This window comes from Acipenser ruthenus, chromosome 11 (assembly GCF_902713425.1).
Source record: "Acipenser ruthenus chromosome 11, fAciRut3.2 maternal haplotype, whole genome shotgun sequence".
Taxonomy (NCBI): domain Eukaryota; kingdom Metazoa; phylum Chordata; class Actinopteri; order Acipenseriformes; family Acipenseridae; genus Acipenser; species Acipenser ruthenus.
The window spans coordinates 38,256,713-38,279,015 of record NC_081199.1 but is presented as its reverse complement, the minus strand read 5'-3'; the positions used below and the strand labels follow the sequence as shown (position 1 = coordinate 38,279,015).

General features: G+C 36.1%; 1 protein-coding gene across 5 annotated transcripts in view; it reads left to right on the top strand.

Moving 5' to 3' along the window:
• The first annotated feature begins 2,087 nt into the window (after nt 1–2,087).
• The window catches only part of cfap221 (cilia and flagella associated protein 221), a 29,237-nt gene continuing 9,021 nt past the window's right edge, over nt 2,088–22,303 (top strand). Inside the window, exons 1-15 of one of the 5 annotated variants that reach the window (XM_034044260.3) lie at nt 2,210–2,280; nt 2,672–2,742; nt 3,602–3,782; nt 4,387–4,487; nt 5,541–5,627; nt 5,733–5,828; nt 6,282–6,379; nt 13,241–13,344; nt 15,884–16,043; nt 18,468–18,600; nt 18,692–18,803; nt 19,129–19,237; nt 19,788–19,875; nt 20,427–20,516; nt 21,103–21,198. In XM_034044260.3, coding sequence (XP_033900151.3) covers nt 3,656–3,782; nt 4,387–4,487; nt 5,541–5,627; nt 5,733–5,828; nt 6,282–6,379; nt 13,241–13,344; nt 15,884–16,043; nt 18,468–18,600; nt 18,692–18,803; nt 19,129–19,237; nt 19,788–19,875; nt 20,427–20,516; nt 21,103–21,198 — 1,401 coding nt within the window. In that variant the 5' untranslated portion in view covers nt 2,210–2,280; nt 2,672–2,742; nt 3,602–3,655. Of the gene's footprint in view, nt 2,281–2,618; nt 2,743–3,601; nt 3,783–4,386; nt 4,488–5,540; nt 5,628–5,732; nt 5,829–6,281; nt 6,380–13,240; nt 13,345–15,883; nt 16,044–18,467; nt 18,601–18,691; nt 18,804–19,128; nt 19,238–19,787; nt 19,876–20,426; nt 20,517–21,102; nt 21,199–22,303 lie in introns of those variants that run through there. The other 4 variants (XM_059033881.1, XM_034044261.3, XM_059033882.1 and 1 more) reach the window with 4 other exon arrangements.

The following is a 22,303-nucleotide window of genomic DNA, read 5'->3' as shown; positions in this document are numbered from 1 at the left end:
TATGTTCTTATGTTTCTACTGTAGTCCCTGGTTTTTAAATAAGTCACACTACTACTGAATTTATTATTATTATTATTATTATTATAATTATTATTATTATTATTATTATTATTATTATTATTATTATTATTATTATTATTATTATTTATTTCTTAGCAGACACCTTTATCCAGGGCGACTTACAGTCGTAAACAAAAATACATTTCAAGAATCACAGTACAAGTAATAATACAATTAGGAGCAAGATAAAAAATACAATGACTTTGGTTCTAGCAAGTACAAGTATAACAAAATACTATTCAATAGCAGAGCAGATAAGTGTCAGTGATAGTTGCATCAGGATATAATTAAATACAAAATACTACAGATTAAATAACACTTGTGTCAGTTTACAGTACTCTAAAGTACAGGATTAAATGCAGTAAAATAGGGGGCAGATAAGAGCAAGTAAAGCGCATTTAAGGAAGAGTGATAAGTGTCCAGAGGGGAAAAAAGAGTTCTACAGGTGCTGTCTGAAGAGGTGAGTCTTGAGGAGGTGCCGGAAGGTGGTCAGGGACTGGGCAGTCCTGACATCTGTAGGAAGGTCATTCCACCACTGCGGGGCGAGGGTGGAGAAGGAGCGGGCTCTGGAGGCAGGGGAGCGTAGAGAGGTAGAGCCAGTCTTCTAGTGCAGGAGGAGCGGAGAGGTTGAGTGGGGGTGTAGGGAGAGATGAGGGTCTGGAGGTAGCTGGGTGCAGTCTGGTCAAGGCATCTGTAGGCTAGTACAAGAGTCTTGAACTGGATGCGAGCAGTGATGGGGAGCCAGTGCAGTGAGCGGAGCAGTGGAGTTGTGTGGGAGAATCGAGGCAGAGAGAACACCAGGCAAACAGAATGAGTAATGGATGAAGAATGCATAGACTATTTGAATGTGTAGTTTTGTTTATTGTAACTAGCCAAGCAGAATGCCTCCAGTGAAAATGAAGTGAAACACAGTCTGAAGATGTATATATTAATTTGGCAGATGCCTTTATCCAAGGCAAATTATTTTCAGATCTCTGAAAATTACTTCTTGAGAAAAAGCTCTATGTTTTAAGATATTTTAAAGTGTATTTAAGACATCTCTAAATGAACAGGAAGTCATTTTAAGATATCTCTGAATTAACAGGAAGTCATATTACGATATCTCTAAATGGACAGGAAGTCTTTTTAAGATATCTTGAAATTTATTTGACAGATCTCAAAAAATGAACAAATCACATGTGGAAAAAAGTAGACGGCACCATCATACCACAGACATCTTCTGTTTATTATGTAATATACACAGTTAAAGCTTGATAACTCTAAAGAGGACGTCTCTATGGAACATTTAAAATATATGCCTCAATGTTAATTTGGCTTGCCATTATGCACAATACACATTTTGAGGGATTTACAAAATAATTAGAGATATCTTAATTTCATTTTAAGATATCTTAAATTGATTTCCAGATATTTCAAAATGTATCTTTAAAATGTCCTAAATAAGCTATCTGCAAATCATTTCAGTATATCTGTTATTCATTTTCAGATATCTGCAAATGATGGAGATATCTTAAAATATTTACAGATACTTGAAATGCAATGAAATGTCACCCAGAGGCTAAAGGGTTAATTGTACCATGGCATTTTTTTCTTGTTTTATTTAGCAAGGTACAGAGTACACTTTGTAAATTATAAAGAATTCCTGCTCTTATTTTTATTTATTTTTTTAGTAGAAGGAGTTGAAGCTGACTATGTTGTATGGTTACCAAGTCCCTGACAGTTGTGATTCGTGTCCAATATTAAAACAACTTCAGCCTGCTGGACAGACCAGCATCTGTACTTTTCACACACTGTATTGTACAAATACTAGGCCACAACAGCAAATGGGGACGCTACAGTGACATAACTGCTTATCTCAACAACTTCACCTACGTAGGAGTCCATGCCCTGTCCACTGTTATCGAGTCTAGTAAAACCACATACTATGCGGCATGTTCAGTGGCCGCTTTGTACAATTATAACGTTCATAAATAACAGCTTACTGCCACAGTAACAAACATAATACCACCTGCTACAAACTCACTGCTCGTGCAGCGCAGGTTGGTTAACTAAAAGCTCCACCCAGTTTACGTCCCAGCCAGGAAGTTGGCAACTACTATTACCATGGCGACGAGAATGTTTGGAGGAAGTTCTGAAAGAGGTACGGTGTTTTCTTTTATTACAATTCAGGAAAAGCAACGTTTTCACTGCGGCTTCTGTAGGGAAATGTTTTTGAAAAACGTAACTATCTATTATATCTTATACCGATATTGTATGTATTTGGAATGGGTTATTACATTGTTGTATGTGTGTTTTTTGTTTTTTTTTGTTTGTCCCATAGCCCTACTTCGTGTACTGTGAATTTAGCATGGTTTTATTGTGCTTTACGATGCCTCCTTAAAGTCTTTAGAGATAATAATAACTCTTCTGTAGGAAGCAGTGTTAAATCTTGCTAAAAACAATAGTGGGAAACTAATTAGCTCGCATTGCTTAGTGTTGGTATATTTTGTTTTAGTTCACAAAATAATTATTAACATTTGAACTGTTGTGTACTTGTATTTGCAATATAGGTCTCAAATGTACGATATAGGTCTCAAACCCATTCAATGCCTTCTCTCCTGTCATTAACAAGCCAGCTGCTTCCCCATTTGACTGACATGCTTTGACTGTTGAGTTAAAATGACCTAGGAAGACTATCTCAAAGTAAGGCAAACAAGCTGAAGACTTTATTTAACCTATTGTAGCACCTGAAATGTAAATAGATTCCAGGAACGATTTCTGGGTTTCTCATGTTAGCTTTAAATTGGGACATAACCCATTTTAAAGCTGTTTAAGAATCTTACATTTTATTTTGCATTTGATTTATATCTTAATTTCTTACTGTAAGCATTTTTTTTTTGTATTCTTATATGCTGAACAATTTAGTGATTCCCTTTACAGAAATGAACATGTGAGGTCAAGTGTAAGGTCACTTGGCAACTGTCCCAAACAGGTTTAAGTATTTAAACATAAATGTTGTATTTTTAGATTGGTAACTACAATTCTCTGTCTGGATATTTGAATTTATTGTATTCATTAAGAATTTGGATTAGGAATGAGCACAATACCCCCACACTCACTACTGTATATGTACATATGCAATGCTTACTTTGTCAAATGTATAACATAGCCACAGAAAGGCTTTATTCCAATTCTTATCTGTAACATTGCAACTAACCTATTGGTTTGGATTGTGTTCCATGGTTGAATAATGCTACTGATAATGTTGATGAAAGTCTTTGCTGAAGTATGCTTCGCTATATTTTTTTTTTTAAGTAACTATCCAGACCTTGTGTACTTCTGTATTGTTTCACTATATTAGGCTACAAGAAAGATCCAAATTATTAACCTAATGTTTCTTGCATCACCACTGAGTGTTTCTCCAAATGCTAAATGCTAAATGCTAAAGCTATGTCTTTAGTTAGTGTATATATTCTTAAGGCTGTATATACATATATGTATATAGCATTCTTTTGTATAACATGCAATAAATTATTTTGTATTCTTATTTTATTTTAATTAGCTCAAAGGATCTGAAAGCCCTGGTTTGTTGAGCTGCTAAAATAGCTGTGGAAACATGGAGGTGGTTCAACCAGATTTACAATTTAGTAAGACCTTTAAGAAAAAAACACCTCTCCCTTTGGGCCAGCTGGTGGAAGAATTCAGGAAAGGAAAAGAAGTACCAAATCACCTTTTGGAAACAAGTATGAAATTATATTTTTATACCTAGGGCAAAAGAATACAGGTCTATATTGTGATCTATATTTTTAACTAATTTAAAAAAAGCCTTTAGGGGGGTGTAGGTGGTGCAGTAAGTTAATGTCTTTTACCTCTTGAGTGGTAGGAGTTTGAATTGCTAACATAAACTAGCCCTCAGTGTAATCAAGTGCCCATTACTATTGGTAATGGGCACAAAGTATCAAAAAGAGAAGCCAGAGACTGAATTGCTCTCTTACACCCTATAGAAGGTGATTTCTTCAGTACAGACTTGAGGCATGCTAGCTCACATTGCTATTTCTATCCCTCTACCTGTGCATAGAGCATAATTCAGTCTCAATCAATGCCAATGCAGAGCATTTCATCACCATCAAAATGTATTTAAAAAATCTGTATTTCATTGTATCGTCATTGCTGATATAATCTAACTATAAATAATTCAGCCTTAAGAATAGGCAAATGTTATGGTATCATTGCAGTCCCTGGATTGTTATCTTTGAATTGGTAATCAAGTGTCTTTTTTCCATGTTGCTTGTTTCATTAATGATGATTTGATGCTTTGATCTTTAAATATTTCACCCTTTCTTCCAGAGATTTATGCTAAACTACAGAAAAACAGTGCTATCGAGGCAGAGCCTGCTGTGCTGCATTTTGGTGGTTTTGAACTGGGAAAAAGTTATCAACAGGTCCTGGTGAGTTTAGGGCAGAAAAATACATATAAATCCTGACTCTAATGTTCAGTTTTACACAGCTGAGCTATATTTAACCTTAGGCTCATAAATAAAGGCATGACATCCTTTTTTTATTATTCTGACATTTTATTGAAACATTTGTTCTCCTTTTTAACATCTTTCATCAAACCTTTTTTCTAGGAATTACAATCTGTAGTTTCACACTATTGTGATTTGTTACTATTCAGAGCGCATGAAACTTGCTGCGAAGTGTTGACATCCCATGCTGCACAGTACTCTCTAGTCACTTGTATACCTGGTGTCTATGCTACCTGTGTATTATCCCTAGCATTAAATAATTGCACATGGTATCATAGTTTTTGGTACAGTATTTCGTTTTCAAAAACTCTTTTAAGGATATCATGCCATACTTAAAATGTAGTCTTTGGTAAATCTTGTTTTTGGAAGCTCCATTAAATAAATAGTGTTGCATTTTAGGAAAATGTCCCATTGGAATGATACTCACTCCTGCTGCACTGGTCAATATTGAAATCTATAGATATACAGTAGTGCTATGTACATACAATTGTCAAAACAAACAGGGCCCATCCCACAAGAAGGAAAATAATTTGTTCTCCTTATAAATAATATTGTATGGATTTATAATTTCAAAATGGTTACAGCAGTGGCTTTATTTTGAGCAACATCCATTTTATCTGACTGCAATCTGATATATAGTTATTGCATCTATCAAGAGCCTATTTTTAGTTTTTCAAAAATTAAACTCATTAGCCATTAAGATACTGTAGTTAAACAATACCTAAAAAATAAGTTGCCAGCAATATATATTTTTTTCAAATCAGTAATCTGCTTTCAAACTTCTTTCAATTAGTTTCACTAACTGGACATCACATGACATAACAACAATTAGTCCACTGTTGGCCAAAGACATTTACCATGTCATGTCCATAACATCTTATCATAGCCCATTGGAGAAACCTGATCATTTATGTGCTGCTTTTTAAAAATATATATTTAATACAATAATAAATGTAATCACTGTTCTTTTTACAGAATCTGGTGAATATTTCTTCTGATGTAATAAATATCCATATTTTGCCAACACAAACAAAATACTTTCAAATCAAGTATTCCAAAAAGGTAAACTTTTTAGAAACTTTTTTTTTTTTTTTTGCAGTCCTGGTTTATTAAAGCAAAAAGATAAATACTTCATAATGTAATGTATGTTTCTTTCACTCCTTATAGTATCGATTGGTCCCTGGGCTTTCTTACACAATTACAGTCCAATTTTGCCCTGATGAATGGCGATACTTTTATGACAGTATCCGTGTCCACTGTAAGGTAAGTACCTGAGCAGTTATTTATAGCTGCTATTAATTATAATGCAAGCAGCATTAGGCAAATCATGTTTAATTAAATATTGCATGAGTGTGTTCAGACCTGTGGATCATGTCAGACAAACTGTCTGCAGTGATGTTGGGAACTTTTTTGATTAGTTCTAGTTACTTACTCTCATCCGTGGTTAAAAAAAGTGAGCATTAAAAGGGGTGTTCATGTTCTAATTGTGTAAAAAAACAAAGTAGGTTTATCATTGTTTTTTGTTTTGGAAAGAATGCAGTACTTAAAAAGTATTTACTTAGCGAGCATCAGTGGAGTTTGCCTTACTACTGAACCTGAACACAGCAAGTTTCCATTACAACTTGATTCATGCTGAAAACCTGATGATGATTTAAATGTGATGTAAAACATGTTTTTATTTCTGTCCAATGAGAGGAAATGTGCTGTGCTTTCTAGGATGATACCCTTCTCATTCCTATACATGCATATCCAGTGATAAACGATTTGGACTTCCCTTCACACATTAACCTCTCCTGCGTTCCCCTTGGGCAGAGGTAAATATTAACATTAAATACAGCATTTGCTAGTAACTGGCAGTGTTTATATTGATTTTCCAAAAGATAGGATATTGGGATGTTGACCCAATCAATAATTTCTTTTAGTTTTTAGTTTGTTTAAATATTATTTCTATTTCATTGTCTAAAGTCAACTGTAAAACCCATCCCTACATAGTTGCATACTTACATATGTTTACCAAATAAGTTACTGCAATATCCAGCCTGACTGATGCACACCAAGTCAGTGACAATTATTTTTTTACACCTAATCACAATTAGGTAATAATAAACACCTTGTGTCTCCTAGTAATTCACATTCATACTTGAAGTTATATGTTCAGGCACATTATTCTGCCTTTATTGTACTTGGAGATAACAGTCTCCATCGACTGTCTCAGACTTTGATAAAGACACTTTATCCACGTGAAAGACTGTTATCTAGTCGTTATCTAGTGTCTTGTCGTTATTGTTTTATTTTAAACCATACAAATTGTTATAAATAAATATGTCCTTTTCTTAGACAGCTATTCAAAAAGTGAATACAGCATGTACTGTATGGTTGAACATCTCTTACGATAGAAGACAATATTTTTGTGCACATAACCTCTTAATCAAAAAATAAATAAATCAAGATTCAGAACTCAAATTTGCTGTCGGTTTGTCCATGTCAAGGTATACGTGATAAAAGTTTATAAATAGACAATCTTGCTAATAAGATAAGGGGTAGCTCACAAACGGTTGGTGAATAAACACTCAGCAGGTTATTATCTGTAAACAGCAGACCATAAAGATTATTTTTTAATAAAATGTGTAAACTGTGGCGATGGCATCAGAATTTAAGATGCTTCCTCCTTTAGGATTAGGAGATGTCAAGAGTAATCAGCGTCCTTTAGCTTTATTATTGCTCTTTACAACAACGATACTGAAAAAAAAAAAAAAAAAACTCATGATGTATTTTGTATTGTGTAAATTGTGTTGATATTGAAAAGACATCAAACATGCAAGTCTAGAATAAGGTGTATTGAGAAAGTATTAAGTATAATGCAATATATGGTAGCCATGTATTCCCACCAGATTGACAAATCTCTAAAGTTCCTCGCTTCTTTTCAAATAAATAACCTGGACTTTCATGAAGGTAAGCTATTTGCTATCGTCAACCTGTTGTCAACTATCAGTTTACCAAGGCATTATATTGTAGTTTAAAATTAAACATGGTTGAGGGATCGCTGCATCTTTATCAGAATATTTTATTTCTTGGTTGCAGTCATCAGTTATATCCTGTGTTCTCCTGTGCTGATAAGCTGTATCAGTGACTCACACTCACAGTGAAGCAAACAGCATATTCAGATATTTATCTTTTGCGACATAAGACTTTATCCCCCGTAAAGCTTTGTAACTTGTAATGCGGGAAACAGGTGTCGTAATTGTCCTTGATCTTATTTTTTTTTTTTATTATTGTTGACTGTTATAAAAAGTTAAGTGAGAATGTTCCTGCTTTCATGGAATGGAAACTGGAATTGCAACATAAATTAGTCAAATGTTTTATTTTATCCTGATTGCAATGATATATGTGTGTGTGTGTGTGTGTAAGAGCACTATTCTTTGTTTTAATCTGTTTACATGGTTGGTGATTTGAAATGAATGTAAATAAATTAATGAATGCATGCATGCATCGTGAAGCATGTGAGCTGTTTTGGTGACTTGCCTCAATGAGGTGACACAGTGTGATGAACATTGGACAGTCTAATCTACATCTCTGATTTATATTTCCATAAAGGATTGTACCGACATTTGATTGTGTCCAACAGATTGGAAAAGTAATGTTGGAAGACAAATAGAGGAACCAGTTTCTCTTTGTAATTTATTTAAGTTCTGTGTCTTTTAAGGACAAGTGTAGACATAATTGTCTGTCCCTTATAAAAGTTTATTACAGTAATTATGCTTTTTTTCCCATGATTGTAGTGTGCATTTACCATGGTTTGCCATGTTTTTTTTTTTTTATATACTTTAGGCTACCATAACTCTCTGGGCTTTGCACTGAATTGTTATGCTTTACCATGTGTTTGCTATGGTACACCTTTATAAGGGGTGTGTATATTTATATACTCCTTATTTGTTACACATTCCAGTGGCGTAACTTTGGTTTCAAAAGTGTGTGGGGGGGGGGGGGTATTTTTATTTGTATTTATTTTATTTTTTTTGTAGTCATACGCTTTCATTTAACCATAATCCTTAAACTCGCTCAAGGAGAATTTACCAGATGAACTCTGAAATACTTTTGAAATTAGGATCAAAAGAGAAATGCAAAAAACAACCTTCTGTCTGGTTTTTGCCTGCAACCATCTTTAATTTGTTTGCCTGAACACAAAATCGAATCACATTTAATTGGTTTAATTGTGAGTGCTATTACTAAGTCGCCTTTAGGTGAACCCCTAAGTTCACAAGTAATGTTAGGTTACGGATGTAACCCTGGTTCCCTGAAAGAGAAGATGACCAATAATCATACTTTTGGGATATGCCTGCCACAGGTCAAGTATTCACTGAGCGTTTTATATCAAAGCTGCCGATAGGCCCCTCCGTGGAGTGACGTCCTCGGTCCCGCCTCACCAAGGTAATAAATAGTCACTGCATGGAGATCTCACCCTCTTTTAAGTGCTTTGTGATGGCGGTCCACTATGAAAGGCGCTATATAAAATAAAGATTGATTGATTGATTTTGCATCGAACCCGTGAATGCGAGTGATGCGACCTCCCAAGGTTTGTTGGTCGTCTTCTCTTTCAGGGAATCAGAGTTACATCCGCAACCTATCGTTCCCTATCAATTCGAAGACGACCAACAACCATACTTTTGGGAAAGTATATCAAAGCTGTTGCGAGGGAGTATGAGCGGACAGCATATGAGGGACGTCTCACTACCACCATCTAGTGGTGGTGCTGTGAGCGTGCAACCTCAAGGACACTTGTGCCTAATTAAGGCATAGAAGGATCTACCACATTAAGTTGGTAGAACCTGGTGAGTGTATGCGGAGTGGCCCAGCTAGCCGCAATACAAATATCAGTCAATGAAGCACATCTAAAGAGAGCCCATGACGTAGCCACACCTCTAGTAGAGTGCACGGTCACCCTCCCAGGTGGGGGTAGGCCTGCATTCGTATACGCAGTCTAGACTGTGTCCACAATCCAATGGGACAGCCCCTGCTTAAAGTGACGCAGCGCTCTCGTTCTATCCACATAACCTCTCAATGCCCAAACAGGGCAGAGGGAATTCAATCTCCTATGTGTCTCCTCCGCAAAGGAGTGGGGTGGAAAGCCTCTAGTTCCACTGACTGATTCAAGTGAAAAGCTGTAATCATCTTAGGGAAGAAAGTAGGGTTCGTGCACAACGATACCCTGTTTCCATTGTCCCAAATACGCATACAAGAACTGTGCCTGTAGCTCACTGACCCACTTAGCAGAGGGCGATAGCTACCAGAAAGGCTGTCTTCATAGAAAGATATTTCAACTCTATGGAATGTACAGGCTCAAACAGGGCCTTAGTGAGAGCCTCCAATATCACATCTAGACGCCATTCGGGTAAGACGTCCTTTCTAGGAGGACGTAACCGCCGAGCACCCTTTAGAAAATGGGTCGCTAGAATATGAGCTCCCAGGGATACTGAGTCAATGGGGACATGGCATGCAGATATGGCTGCTAGGTACACTTTCAACGTAGATGGGGATTTACCCGCCTCTAACAGATCTTGCAGAAACTGTAAAATAATTGCTATTGGGCAATAGATGGGATGCACCAATTTTGAAAATACTTCCACTTGTAGGCATACAACGCTGTTGTGGAAGGAGCCCTAGCATTCTGCAGTGTACTGGTGACTGTATCTGAGAGCCCTAAGGCAGACCCACAGTTGGAGTCTGCCCGGCTCTAGGTGCCAGAGGGTGCTTTTCGCTTGACTGAGGAGATCCATGCGTAGCAGAATCTCCCAGGGCTGGCCCTGCAGCAGCTGGCAGAGGCTCTAAAATCAGATTCTCCTGGGCCAACTGGGGGCCACCAGGAGAACTGTCACCTTGTCTCTCCTGATCCTCTTGAGGAAGGCAGGGAGCAGTGGTACCGGCAGGAAAGCATAGACAAGTGTCTTGGGCCACTTGTAGGCTAGGACATCGACGCCTAGTGGACCTCCGAAGCCAATGAGGGAGAACCACAAGAGGCAATGGGTCGTCTCACTGGGGGGAGCGCACACCAGAGCCACTATGGTGGAGTCCACCGACGGGAACTGCTCCAGTCCCAGCATTCCTGCATCCTGCAAGGAGACCAGGGGAGCTGGGCTCTTGGAGACACTTGCCCCCGAGGCCGGTCTCTGCCAGGAGGACTTGATCTCCTCCAGAAAATCCAGGAACACCGGAAGGGTTGGGGGTTCGAAGCTTTTGTGCCGGTCGGAACATTGAACGTTGTTCAGGCGCTGCCTTCCAGGGGACCTGGAGGAAGCTGGAGGCTCGCTCCATAAGTGCTCAAACTGAGCTTGGTGGAGAGGCAATATCAGTCTCCGAGGGAACCTCAGAGCTGGGGCCTGCCTCCTCGGTCAACTCCTGGACCTCAGGGTTTGGGCACTCCAATGAGTCCCCATCCCACGACGCCTCGATGGAGATTGCGTCATTGTCCTCCGTGCTCATAGCCTTGTCTCACTCTGAGATGACCGGGGCGACCTCCGATTCAAGCAGGTTTGATTCCGCAGCAAGTGCTAGAGGCAAAGCTGGGACCAGTGCCGGCGGCTGAGCTGGGGCAGGGGCAGGGTTAATAGCCTGCTGCCTGACCAGATACTCCAGAACCTGGGCCATCTGGCTCTTCAGGTCTGAAATATCTTTAGCCTGCTTTGAAAGCCTTGACCGCTTTCTACTCCTTGGAGAGCTTGAGCAGCTGCGAGCTGGAGCCTGTGCGCAGGGTATACAGAAAATACTGTACTTTTCTTCCTTAAGTGCCAGTATATATTTAGTTGATTTATTGTCTTTCCCTGTTTTTACATTTTATATTTGTGTGGAAGATTGTAGTAACAGTAATCCCAACATTTATTCTAATAATAGATGTACACATTTATTGATGTTTGTATTGATTATCTGATGCATTTTGAAAGGAGACACATCCTGTTCTGTCTATTTTGCAATATAGTTTGGAAGATACTGTAATGTGTTAACAGGTGGCTAAGCTTTATTTCTCATAGGAAGACTACAAAGCTATGAAGGCACACACGTATGACAGAGATTGATACCCTGCTGCTGTTTCGCACAGGACTCCTGGTGTAATGTTTTATGATCTCCAACAGATCATAAAACAGCATGTGATAAATGTGTTCCAAAAAATACAATATTGGGTTTCATATGTTGCAGATAAACACTCCTGTCAGTTTTAGTGCACAGATTTATGTGTGTTGGCCATCAGACAAGAGCCATTGCTGCTACTGCAATGAGGGAGGTTTACTGACAAAATGTAGAGGATGGAGTAATTCAGATGTTTCCCAGTGCATAAATATATATGAGAAAGTTGCAAACTGTTATTTAGTCTTTTTTTTTTTTAACTTACTGTCATAATTTCTAAATTCCAAATAGTTCTTTTTCAAAGACTAGCTCAAATAATTTGTAAAACTTGGCCCCTTTAGTAGATATCACATCATTATATGGCTGATCCCTTTGGCTGTCTTTATACATGTGAAATGGTTTTTGTCACATTAAAAAAATACTAGCCATTAGGACTGCTATTAGTGATTGTTTCTCATTCTTTTTTTAGATGGTGAGCCTTTTGTACTGAAAATAGATCCTAGGGATTAACAACACTAGATCGCAAAAAGGAAAAAAGGAAATAGCTGTGATGTAAAATCTAAAGAAAAATTGTGAAATAATAGACACAAGAAAGGAAGTTCAGTTTAATGTTTTATTAACAGTGTTACACTTTTCATTCTTTATGCGACATGTATTAGCAAATGTTTATACATGGTTATATGGCCGTGATAAATTACATACTTGTTATTTACATGGCCCATGTGCCTGCCAGCAGCTTCTTAAAATGTGAAATCCCATTTTTCTAATTTATTTATTTTATGACAAGGGGATTAACAGGCACAAAAAACACCTGATTTCAAAGGGTACAAATAATCCAATAAATAGCACAGCCTAATAGGTATTTGCTTTGCAACCTGTAATTAAAATCACTGAGTGTTTAACAATGTGTACAAATTCCATTTAGGTCTAGTTGAAGTGTAGTCAGCTGCAGCTGTATCTAACTGGTAGCTTCTGTTTTGAAAACACTGAGGTCCTTGCCACTTTGTATTTAACAGAAATTAAAACAATATGTATAGTTTCTGTGTCAGTGGGAGTCTTACTGTAAACACAACCAAAACAGAACCCTTTTTTCAACCTAATCAAGCATTCATTTTGTATGTTCATTTTGCAGTTTATCATGCGTTTACTATGTGTACTCTATGCATTTGCTATGGTTTACCAAGTTAACCATATATTTTTATCCTTTCAGCTTGTGTCTTCATGTAACACATGTAATTAACATTCATCATCATTATCAATATTCATGAAAAAAAGTTTAATGTTATTAGTTATTCTAAATGTATGTGCTAATTATTTTTAGAGATGATCTTGTAGTTAAATAGCATTTATTTTGTGCCAAGAGCATTATTAATTGTTCTTTCCAAATCTGCTAACTTCCTTTCATTAACCCCCTGGAGCCCCAGTATTCTGGCCTTTTTTTGACCTGTACATGCTAGATACCCTGGCCCTATTCTCTCTGAACCATACCAGAATTACCATTAGCTGTATTTTAGTTTCCTGTCATCTTATACAGTAAACTCTTATTTTTACTCCTACAGCAAGACCCATGTTATCCCTCTGAGCTGCAGCTGTCCGATTGACTTTGAGTTTGAGATTTGCAGTATTCAGCCTCACAAAGCCTTTACCATTGAACCACTTTCAGGTAAGTTATATTTTTTATCCAAATTTGTTGAGTTTTTGTGTTTCGGGTAATAGTTATACAATGGTTAAGTTAGAATAAGAGATGTTGTACAGTGCTGCTTATGCTAGGAACAATTTCACAGGCCAGTCTAATGCTTAGAGCTTAGAGCTGTAGACAGTCCAAAATAAAGGATGCCATCTGTCAAGAAGTGTTTGCTGTTCATTTTAAATTATTGATGGAAACCTTTCCGCAAGATGAATGACGGCCATATTAACAAGGAACAATAACACTTGGCATTACACTTACAAACCCCAAATTAAAAGATTTAATTACAAAACCCATTCTGTATGTGAGCATGACAACTTTAACGGGCTGAAATATACTGTAATTCAAAATGAAGTAAAAATAGCTCAGGAGTCAATATGTTTGTATTTGCCAGCAATTTATTTAGTTTCTTTATTTTTGTTGTTGCTAATCAAAGCATGTCACCTGAAAATGAACCATTGTAGGGTGTTGGACTGGCAGTTTCACTTTTTGACAGAAGTCCTGCATCTTTCCAAGTATAAATGAAGAACTTTATCATCTGCTCCCTGTTGTACACTGAAGCCTGTCTGTCATTTAGGTAAACAGTATTAGGTGAAATGGATGTAATAGATGGAACATCCTAATACATCCTAGACAGTGCATGTGTCTTTTATCCTTCAGATTCAATTATTGTATTAGTTTGTAAGCAAAGCATATTGCAAGCCTACAGCTTGTAAAGATGAATGTATAACCATCAGGTTGTCAAGCCAATAAATCTTTTTTTTTTAATACTGTAAGGTTTTATTTATTATTATTATTATTATTATTATTTATTTCTTAGCAGACGCCCTTATCCAGGACGACTTACAATTGTTACAAGATATCACATTATTTTTACATACAATTACCCATTTATACAGTTGGGTTTTTACTGGAGGAATCTAGGTAAAGTACCTTGCTCAAGGGTACAGCAGCAGTGTCCCCCCACCTGGGATTGAACCCACAACCTTCCAGTCAAGAGTCCAGAGCCCTAACCACTACTCCACACTGCTGCCCTGGCAAGCAGTGTTCTTCTTACTGTAAGAACACTGCTTGCCAGCCTTCAATAATAAACTGTAATTTTTTTTTATTTTTTTTTTTAATAATTTAGATAATAAAGCCAAGATAATGATGATACAAGAGGATTTAAAAGCAATTTAGAAAAATTATTTCATTTTTGGTACTCACTTGTGAGGTCTTCAGTCCATTGGATTGACCAACCAGTTATGTAATAGCAGTAAAATTAAAGAACTGTTTGGAACATGGCTTTGGATTAGTGTGGACTGAAAGAGCCACTGCTGTGATCAAAATATAGGCCTACCAACCCTACCAAGGGCTGATGCAAAACAGAACTTTTATACATTATGTTCTAGGTGTTTATGGTATATTATGTAGTGGACAAAATACAATCAAAACTACATTTTATCTTTTACTAGAACAGATTTTTTTTTTTCATCTGAGCTAATTTAAGCAAAATGATATACTCCGGATTTTCAGCCTTACACTAGCTGTTTAGACAAACAGTTTGAAGCATTTCTTCATGAGACAATGACCATTGCTGCTTGTCAAAATCAGATCTCTTTTAAAGTCCCGATCTCCGAAGTGTGATTTAAAACTTATGATGACACATCAATTAAAATGGCTGTGTAATTTATAGCCTATTTTGCTGCCTTTAATCCCAAAATATTAAACATGGAAATGACAAAACCGAAGCTTTTGTGTTTTTCTTTATACACACTGTATATTAGTAGTATGTAGAAATGCCATTATACAGTATGACGAATTCGCCAGTCATGAAGCTGGTATTTGTTTGACGTGTTGTCGTAGTAACCAAATGCATGGCATTGAGCCGGAACGTGCACAGCTACTATAGCACTGCTTCTACTTGATAAAAGTATGAAATCAACAGGGGAGGTGAACAGTACAGTAATGTAAATTAACTATCAGGAAAATAAAATGCATATTTTACACGGTAGGCAGTCAAATACACGATTTCTGTGAAATTAGTGATATCGTGAATTTTCAGGGGCATTTCTTACAACGGAGAGTTCAGACTCCTAACCTTCCTGAACAACCCAACTACAGAGGGAGATACTGAGAAGGAGAGTATTTAGGGTCTGCATTACCCTTTTTGATCTCCCTGAAGATGAAATTATAGCTCGATACCGGCTATTTCATTATGTATATTTGTTTGTATTGGACGTATAATAATAAACTTGGTTAATTATGTCCTTTTCATTATGTATATTTGATTTTATCTGTTGTATAATAATAATATAGTCAAGACACTTAGTCAACACGGGTCATTGCCTCTCCAAATGATCTACCTATTGTTCAGTTGAGGTAGCTCATTTGGTCTGTGTCGGTCGATCTTGATACATGTCCCCCAATATCTTTATTTTTTCTAAAAGACTAGTTCCTTCCTAGTCTCTATATTTAGGAGCTGTATTCATCATGCTGTTTAAAGGTACATGAATCACTGTTTTATGTTTCTTAGGAATCATACCAGCAAATGGGCAGATAGATGTTGTTGTCACATTTACCCCATTTGAGTATGGCACCACACAGACAACAATGCAGCTTGTAATCTCACAATTCAATTCAAAGCCTTATGTCTGCACGTTCACTGGGACATCATCTCCATGCCTTGCACTAAGGTAACCCTGGTCTACTTCTTTCTAATCCTTTATCTGTTCAGCAAGACAACAATAGGTTTTTCTTGGACTAGAATCTATATAGATTTTTCACCATGAAATGTGTAGTTCAGTTGTTAAACGCATGTGTTGTTAACTATTAATTTGTTATACATGTTCTCTGACCCTGCCCATATTTGCTGTATTTTTCTAAAAATTGAAGGCCAGCTCCCGATATGTTTCAAAAGGAATTTTAATTAAAGCATTACACTGCTTCAGCTCATATCTTCTGTATGTATCAGTTAATCTGTAATGATGTGTCAATAATTTATGTTTTTCTAGACAACAGAACTCTTGCTTAATATTACTGACTACCGTTCATCTTATTATTGGAAGGCTGTCACAAGGGTTATAGCACATGCCTCAGATTTTAGTTATAGCTTTACAGTTTTATTTATGTCCCTTTTTTTCTTTTAGTGCATTATGTTTGCTGTATATTTTAATTGATTAAATTGTACTGTCATAGTAGAAATATTTTAGGTAAAAATGTAATGATGTAATTATGCTGTGCTTTAATTGGAATTGTAGTACAGATATTTGGTTTAATTAAACATTGATTGTCAGGATGAAGGAAGCTAACAAGAATAATGTTGATTAGTTTTGGATAACTAGAGCGTCTCCATCATGTCAAGTTCTTTGATTAATGTCTTTCTTAGACCTTTCATTAATTTCAGCATTAGAGATAATGATAGGCAAAATAAATACATGTTTTTTTTTTGTTTGTTTGTTTTTTATCAGATTGTTAAATATGTGATTAATATGATTTACTTCATTCAGTATTGTATAGTACAATTTTTAATAGTCACCCAGGATACTAGCAGTAATACAATTCCTCTGTCACCTGCCAGAGTTTTATGTAGACTTGTTTCCATTGGATCTTAAGTACAAGAGATTAGCATAGATACTATGTGTGTTGGAGGGATTACAATTAGGAAAGTTAGAGAAACACCAGACTCCCACAAGAAGATTCACAGTAACCTGCCTTTTCTCACATCCCACTCTGCAATGTGAGACTCGTTTTCTTCTGGAGGGGGGGGGGGGGGGGGGGGGGGGGGGGGGCGAAACTTGTATTTATTACTCATTTTTTTTAAGTGGTAGTGAACGATAGAGGCTATGTAAACTGAAACTTAAACTAAACATTTAATGTATATAACATAATGTAGTACTGCCTGCTAATGGAGCTTTCTGATTGAAGTTAGTGTTTGAAAATCCTAAGGTTTATCGGTGAAGGTTGTCATACATAGTACTACTTTCATCAGATATTGTCTGCTCCACAAGAGACAGCCATGTTTCTGAACATGTGCTACATAAAGTGATCAAAAAATTCAAATTACATCATGCATACTACAGGTGTAAGCTGCAGTATGAAAATAGATTTTGTATTCCATACTGCACAAAAATGTAATGTCCAACCTCCATGCTTACACAGCCTTTAGTCATAGGAGAAAGTTACGCAAACAGAAACAGAGTCTTCACTGCTAAAATATCATGAACATGCCTCGGACTTGCTTCCACACAAAAAAAACCTATGTGGTTGGTCGATTTGCTGTTCTTTTTAGCGTGAGAAGACGATTTACCCACCCTTTTCAGCCACACACTTCTTATAACAGGAGGAATGTGCATGATACATACATGCTATGTCACATTCTCACGACAATGGAGAGAGAATCTGGAGTTTCTAAACTGCAAGGAAACCCCAACCAATATTAATTTCATTATATAAGAGAATACTGTAGGCTTTTCATTAATATTGAACTTTAACATTGCATCGGCCTTTGAATTTGAACACTTGTTCTTTTCAGTTCCCATGAGAAAATTACTGTAATCAATCAATTACCACAACTCTGTTTTAACTCACGTTTACAGCTTTGAGAGGTTAATAAATAACAGGCTGGATTAAAATTAATTATAATATGATTAGGTGCGGATATCTGGCCTGTACTTAAAATGCAATTCAAAGGTTACAAAGACTTTTGTTCTCTGCTGACTTTTACAGTGTCAGAGAGAGACAGCACAAGAGGCGAATCACATGGCATGTATCTTCATCAATTGCAGAAGAGATATATCGCTATAATTGTTAGCAGTAGAAATACAGATTATAAAAAGTAACACAGTTTCCATCCCTATCACTGTTGCTTAAAAAGTGCTTTTTTTCAGTCTCACAAGGTATAAAACAAATTAAAAAACAACAAAAAACTAAATAATTTTTTGTTATGTTTGGTACACAGCTGTATTTTATAATTCTCTCAATAAAGTTCCATTGCAGGTTGTTGCCCTGTGGAGATGAATAATTTCACTGATGTTTATTTTAACCTCTGGACATATCAAAGATGCAGACCTTTTTCAAATATCCCTTTTTTTTTTTTTTTTTTTTTTTTTTTTTTTCAGAACCAGGAACAAAGATGAGGAAACAAAAGACGCTTTATTAAAGCAGCAGCTTGATCCCCGGAAAATATCACTGGTACACTTATCCAGGGCAAAAAGAAAATTAAAACCTGTGCAGTCTACTGAAAAAACAATGGTAATGAAACAGCAGCAATTTTAAAATAATGAAATCCTGTATCTTTTTTCATGGGGTGATGACATTAACATTTTCCTTTGACTAATTGTAGGAGATTGAGTACCAGAACCTAAAACTTCCAGTGGATTTATCAAATCATAGCTCTGTGGCTAAGGTTTTAATTGAGCAGCCAGGAAAGCTACGGGCTAAAGACATGAAAGAAGGTAATGTGAATTAAGAGCAGGAGTATCTGCATTTAATTAAATATGTTTTACCTATTTTGATAAGTGTATGATTAACATTAAGTAAGCAAGCTATAGCATTATATTTTATTACACACTGAAAGTACAATAAAGCGTTTTACTAACCAATCAATAAGAAACCGGAATCACAAGTAATTATCTTACTAATAATGTGTACATGTTTGGTTTCCTACAGTTGAAAGTATTAACACATTTTAATGTCTATAAGTATTTGTAATTAGTTAAATATGTGTCACAGATGTCTCCTGTGTCCATGTTTTATTCTTCCTGTTATTCTTGCATTAAGCACTGTCCCATGCCGGTGATGGGCTCAAAACAAGACAAATGAAAGAAGCCTCATTTGAGCAAAGGGTTCGCCTTGATGTCCTGGAAGAAAGAGCCAATCAGCTGAGATGGTAAGAATGAAGTGACAGAATGCTATCCTGGATCGTTTATTAAAAGAAGATTAAAAAAAATATGTTTATTATTGTGAACTGAACTTATATGCTAACCATTTACAGCACATTTGGTGAGAAAAGAAAAGCACACATATCCATATATGGAGTTGGAGGTTTTATATACATGCTATAAACTAAAATGGCAATGTGTCTGGCCAGTGTAGATCCCTGAGAAGCTGAATAACTGTGGTAACTTGCTGTTTCTTACAGTCTCCTCACATAATTTCCTCAACTTTACATCTATAGTTCACCTTGGGTCATAGCTAATTTATTGTTTAAAGAATCATAATTTAACTTGGAACGATGTGTTAAAAGTTATTTTCTCTTTTTTGACTGAAAAGGTAATGATTCTTTTTTTTATGTTTTAAAACTATTTATTCCTTTTAACTGATGATAATGCTGTAACAAATATAATAATGGCAGTGTCCTATCTTAGCCTTTGGAGTTGCAGTATGTGTTTTATTATTATTATTATTATTATTATTTTATTATTATTTTCTTAATTTAGGCAAGTGCACCTTGGCAAAGATCCAATTTCTACACCTTTGAAAAGGCAAATTCTGGTGGACAGAGAGATATCACAGCATGAATACAAGGTGAACCAAGTCATCCAAGGCCATATATAAAGAAGTGTTTGGACAGCATGTTAAAATTAATATGTGGCTGCACACACACCCAGTGCACACTGTCATACGTTATCAGTTCCCATGCTGTTGTTTATACTGACACAAGTACCATTTTGTGGGATCCATGGTTTGTTTATTACAAAAAAAAAAATCTTCTCCTCTTCTAGTTTTCCTCTGGAATCTTGACACTTTGCCAGTCATGATAGATCACTTTAAATTTACTACGCGTCATCCTGAATTAAAAAAAATAAAATGTGGCTGCTTAAAACATACATAATATGTAACTGAACACATGAGTGTAAATGTTTCCTTTGCTTAAGAACATCTTTGCTTTCTAAACATATCCAGACTGCATTTTTGTTTGATAACAGTATCTGGGATATTTGTCAATCATTTCTCTCTGTCTTACACATATTCTCTTTATGCATTTTTAAATACATCTTTTCTGTTTCTCATTTTTTAAACTTGATGTATACAATGTTAAAATAATAACCTGCATAGATATGTTTTCCCTTTTTTAGGTAAAAAGAGGGGACCCATTTATCGAAAAAGAATTGGAAAGAACCCAATCTCGGGTATCATTCAGACGAGTTCTGCGAACTGCGGGGCAGGTAAATACACTTGTATGTAAATGACCATGACCAGCAAATATAACACACTTGGTTAACAAGTATAGAGTAAACAACTTTGCCTAGTTTTGAAAATAAATTATATTTTCAATGTACCTGATTCTACCAATGTAGATATCACACATGCAGTATAATTGGTGTAGCCTAGAATCAGACTTTTTTTGCTCTCCATTTGGCACAGCAGCCCACTATAATACTTTTTTGTTCAAACATTAACACGTATGTAACACAAATGTCAAGCGTTCATTCAAAATAACAAAGGTCTTTCCTCTGTCAAACGACTCTACTGTACTGTATTGCCACTAGCTTCCCTTTAGCTGTTAATGAGACATAAATATAAATATTTGAATTATACAGCCTTCTGTAATCTTTCTTCCTTGGACAACCCAGTAGGGTTCTACTGCCCACCTCTGGATCCTGGCACACAGTTTGGGAGCCACATGTCTACGTTATGTAGATTATTAGTTTTGTAAACTGTACATATATTATTTACATGAAGTAGTATATGCAGACCATATATAGACATACATAAATAATTTTGATGTTTTGATTTTAAAATCTGTCTCAGTTTCCTACCGCCATACCAAAATTTGATGTGTATTCAAACAACCCCTGGGAAGTCAGACACAGAGCCCTAAGTCATTTCCAACAAGCTGCTCGAAAGGTATGTTACCATTACAGCTTTAAAAGCGTTTGAGTCCAAAACTTAAATGTATTTATTTAATTGTTTATATATATATATATATATATATATATATATATATATATATATATATATAATTAAAAGTAAGGCTTTTACTCTGTATAATCACTAGTAATCTAGTCTGTCTATTGGATAGCAACCATCAACATTGTTTTCAGGTGCTATTTTCTTTACCCACAAATTAAACAAATACTGGAACCTCCTCAAGTTCACCTTAAGTATTTATTACTATTAGTTCAGAGTCTATGTTTATGGAATCTGTACATACCTCTAGTAGAACACATTCTCTGAACAAAGTGTATTCCTGTCTAACTCCACTTAGACAGTTTAAGAGAGCAAACCCTGAAATGAAATAGGTCTTAAAGTTCAGCTCTATTTAGCTTTTGCCCTATGAAGAAAGTGGATATTTACTATCTCTCTTCAACCTTTGTAATCTCAAAGCCCAAAGTACTGATATATGTGCACAGCAAAATGAAGTGCAGTTATGAATGTTTAGTGCAGGCGATTTTATTATAACGCAAATTAACAGAAATATTGTTTTTATAGCATGCACTGCTATGTGTTCCTTGGGTGTGTGTGTGCTGCTGACTGTCTTTGATGTCCCCAGGCCGATCTCTTTCAGGAATACACTGTAGCAACCAAGTTCACATTCAGCTTTGAGAACACTTATCTATGCCAAATTGTTGATTCCTAATCCCATATTTGTAGATCAATCATTATATCACAGTGGTTATAATGGAAGCCTGAAACCTGTACATACCCCAGTCTGCAGCTGAACCCAGCTTATATGTATGTTGATGAATACTAGGCAAGCCATTGCCCTGTATGTATGAAAATGTGCACATAACCTTTTATGATCACTAAAGCACAGGAAAAGTAGAAGCTGTCTTTGCTGTCTTTTTTTCTCATTAAACCATCTTGTACAATGTACTATGGGCACAATGGCAGCACTGTGAATATGCAGAGTAGGATGGCATTTTGCTAAACATGGTCTTACAAATTATATGCACATAAAGTCGTGTTTATTATTAGACAGCCATAACGAATAAGTCTGTAAAACAGTCCA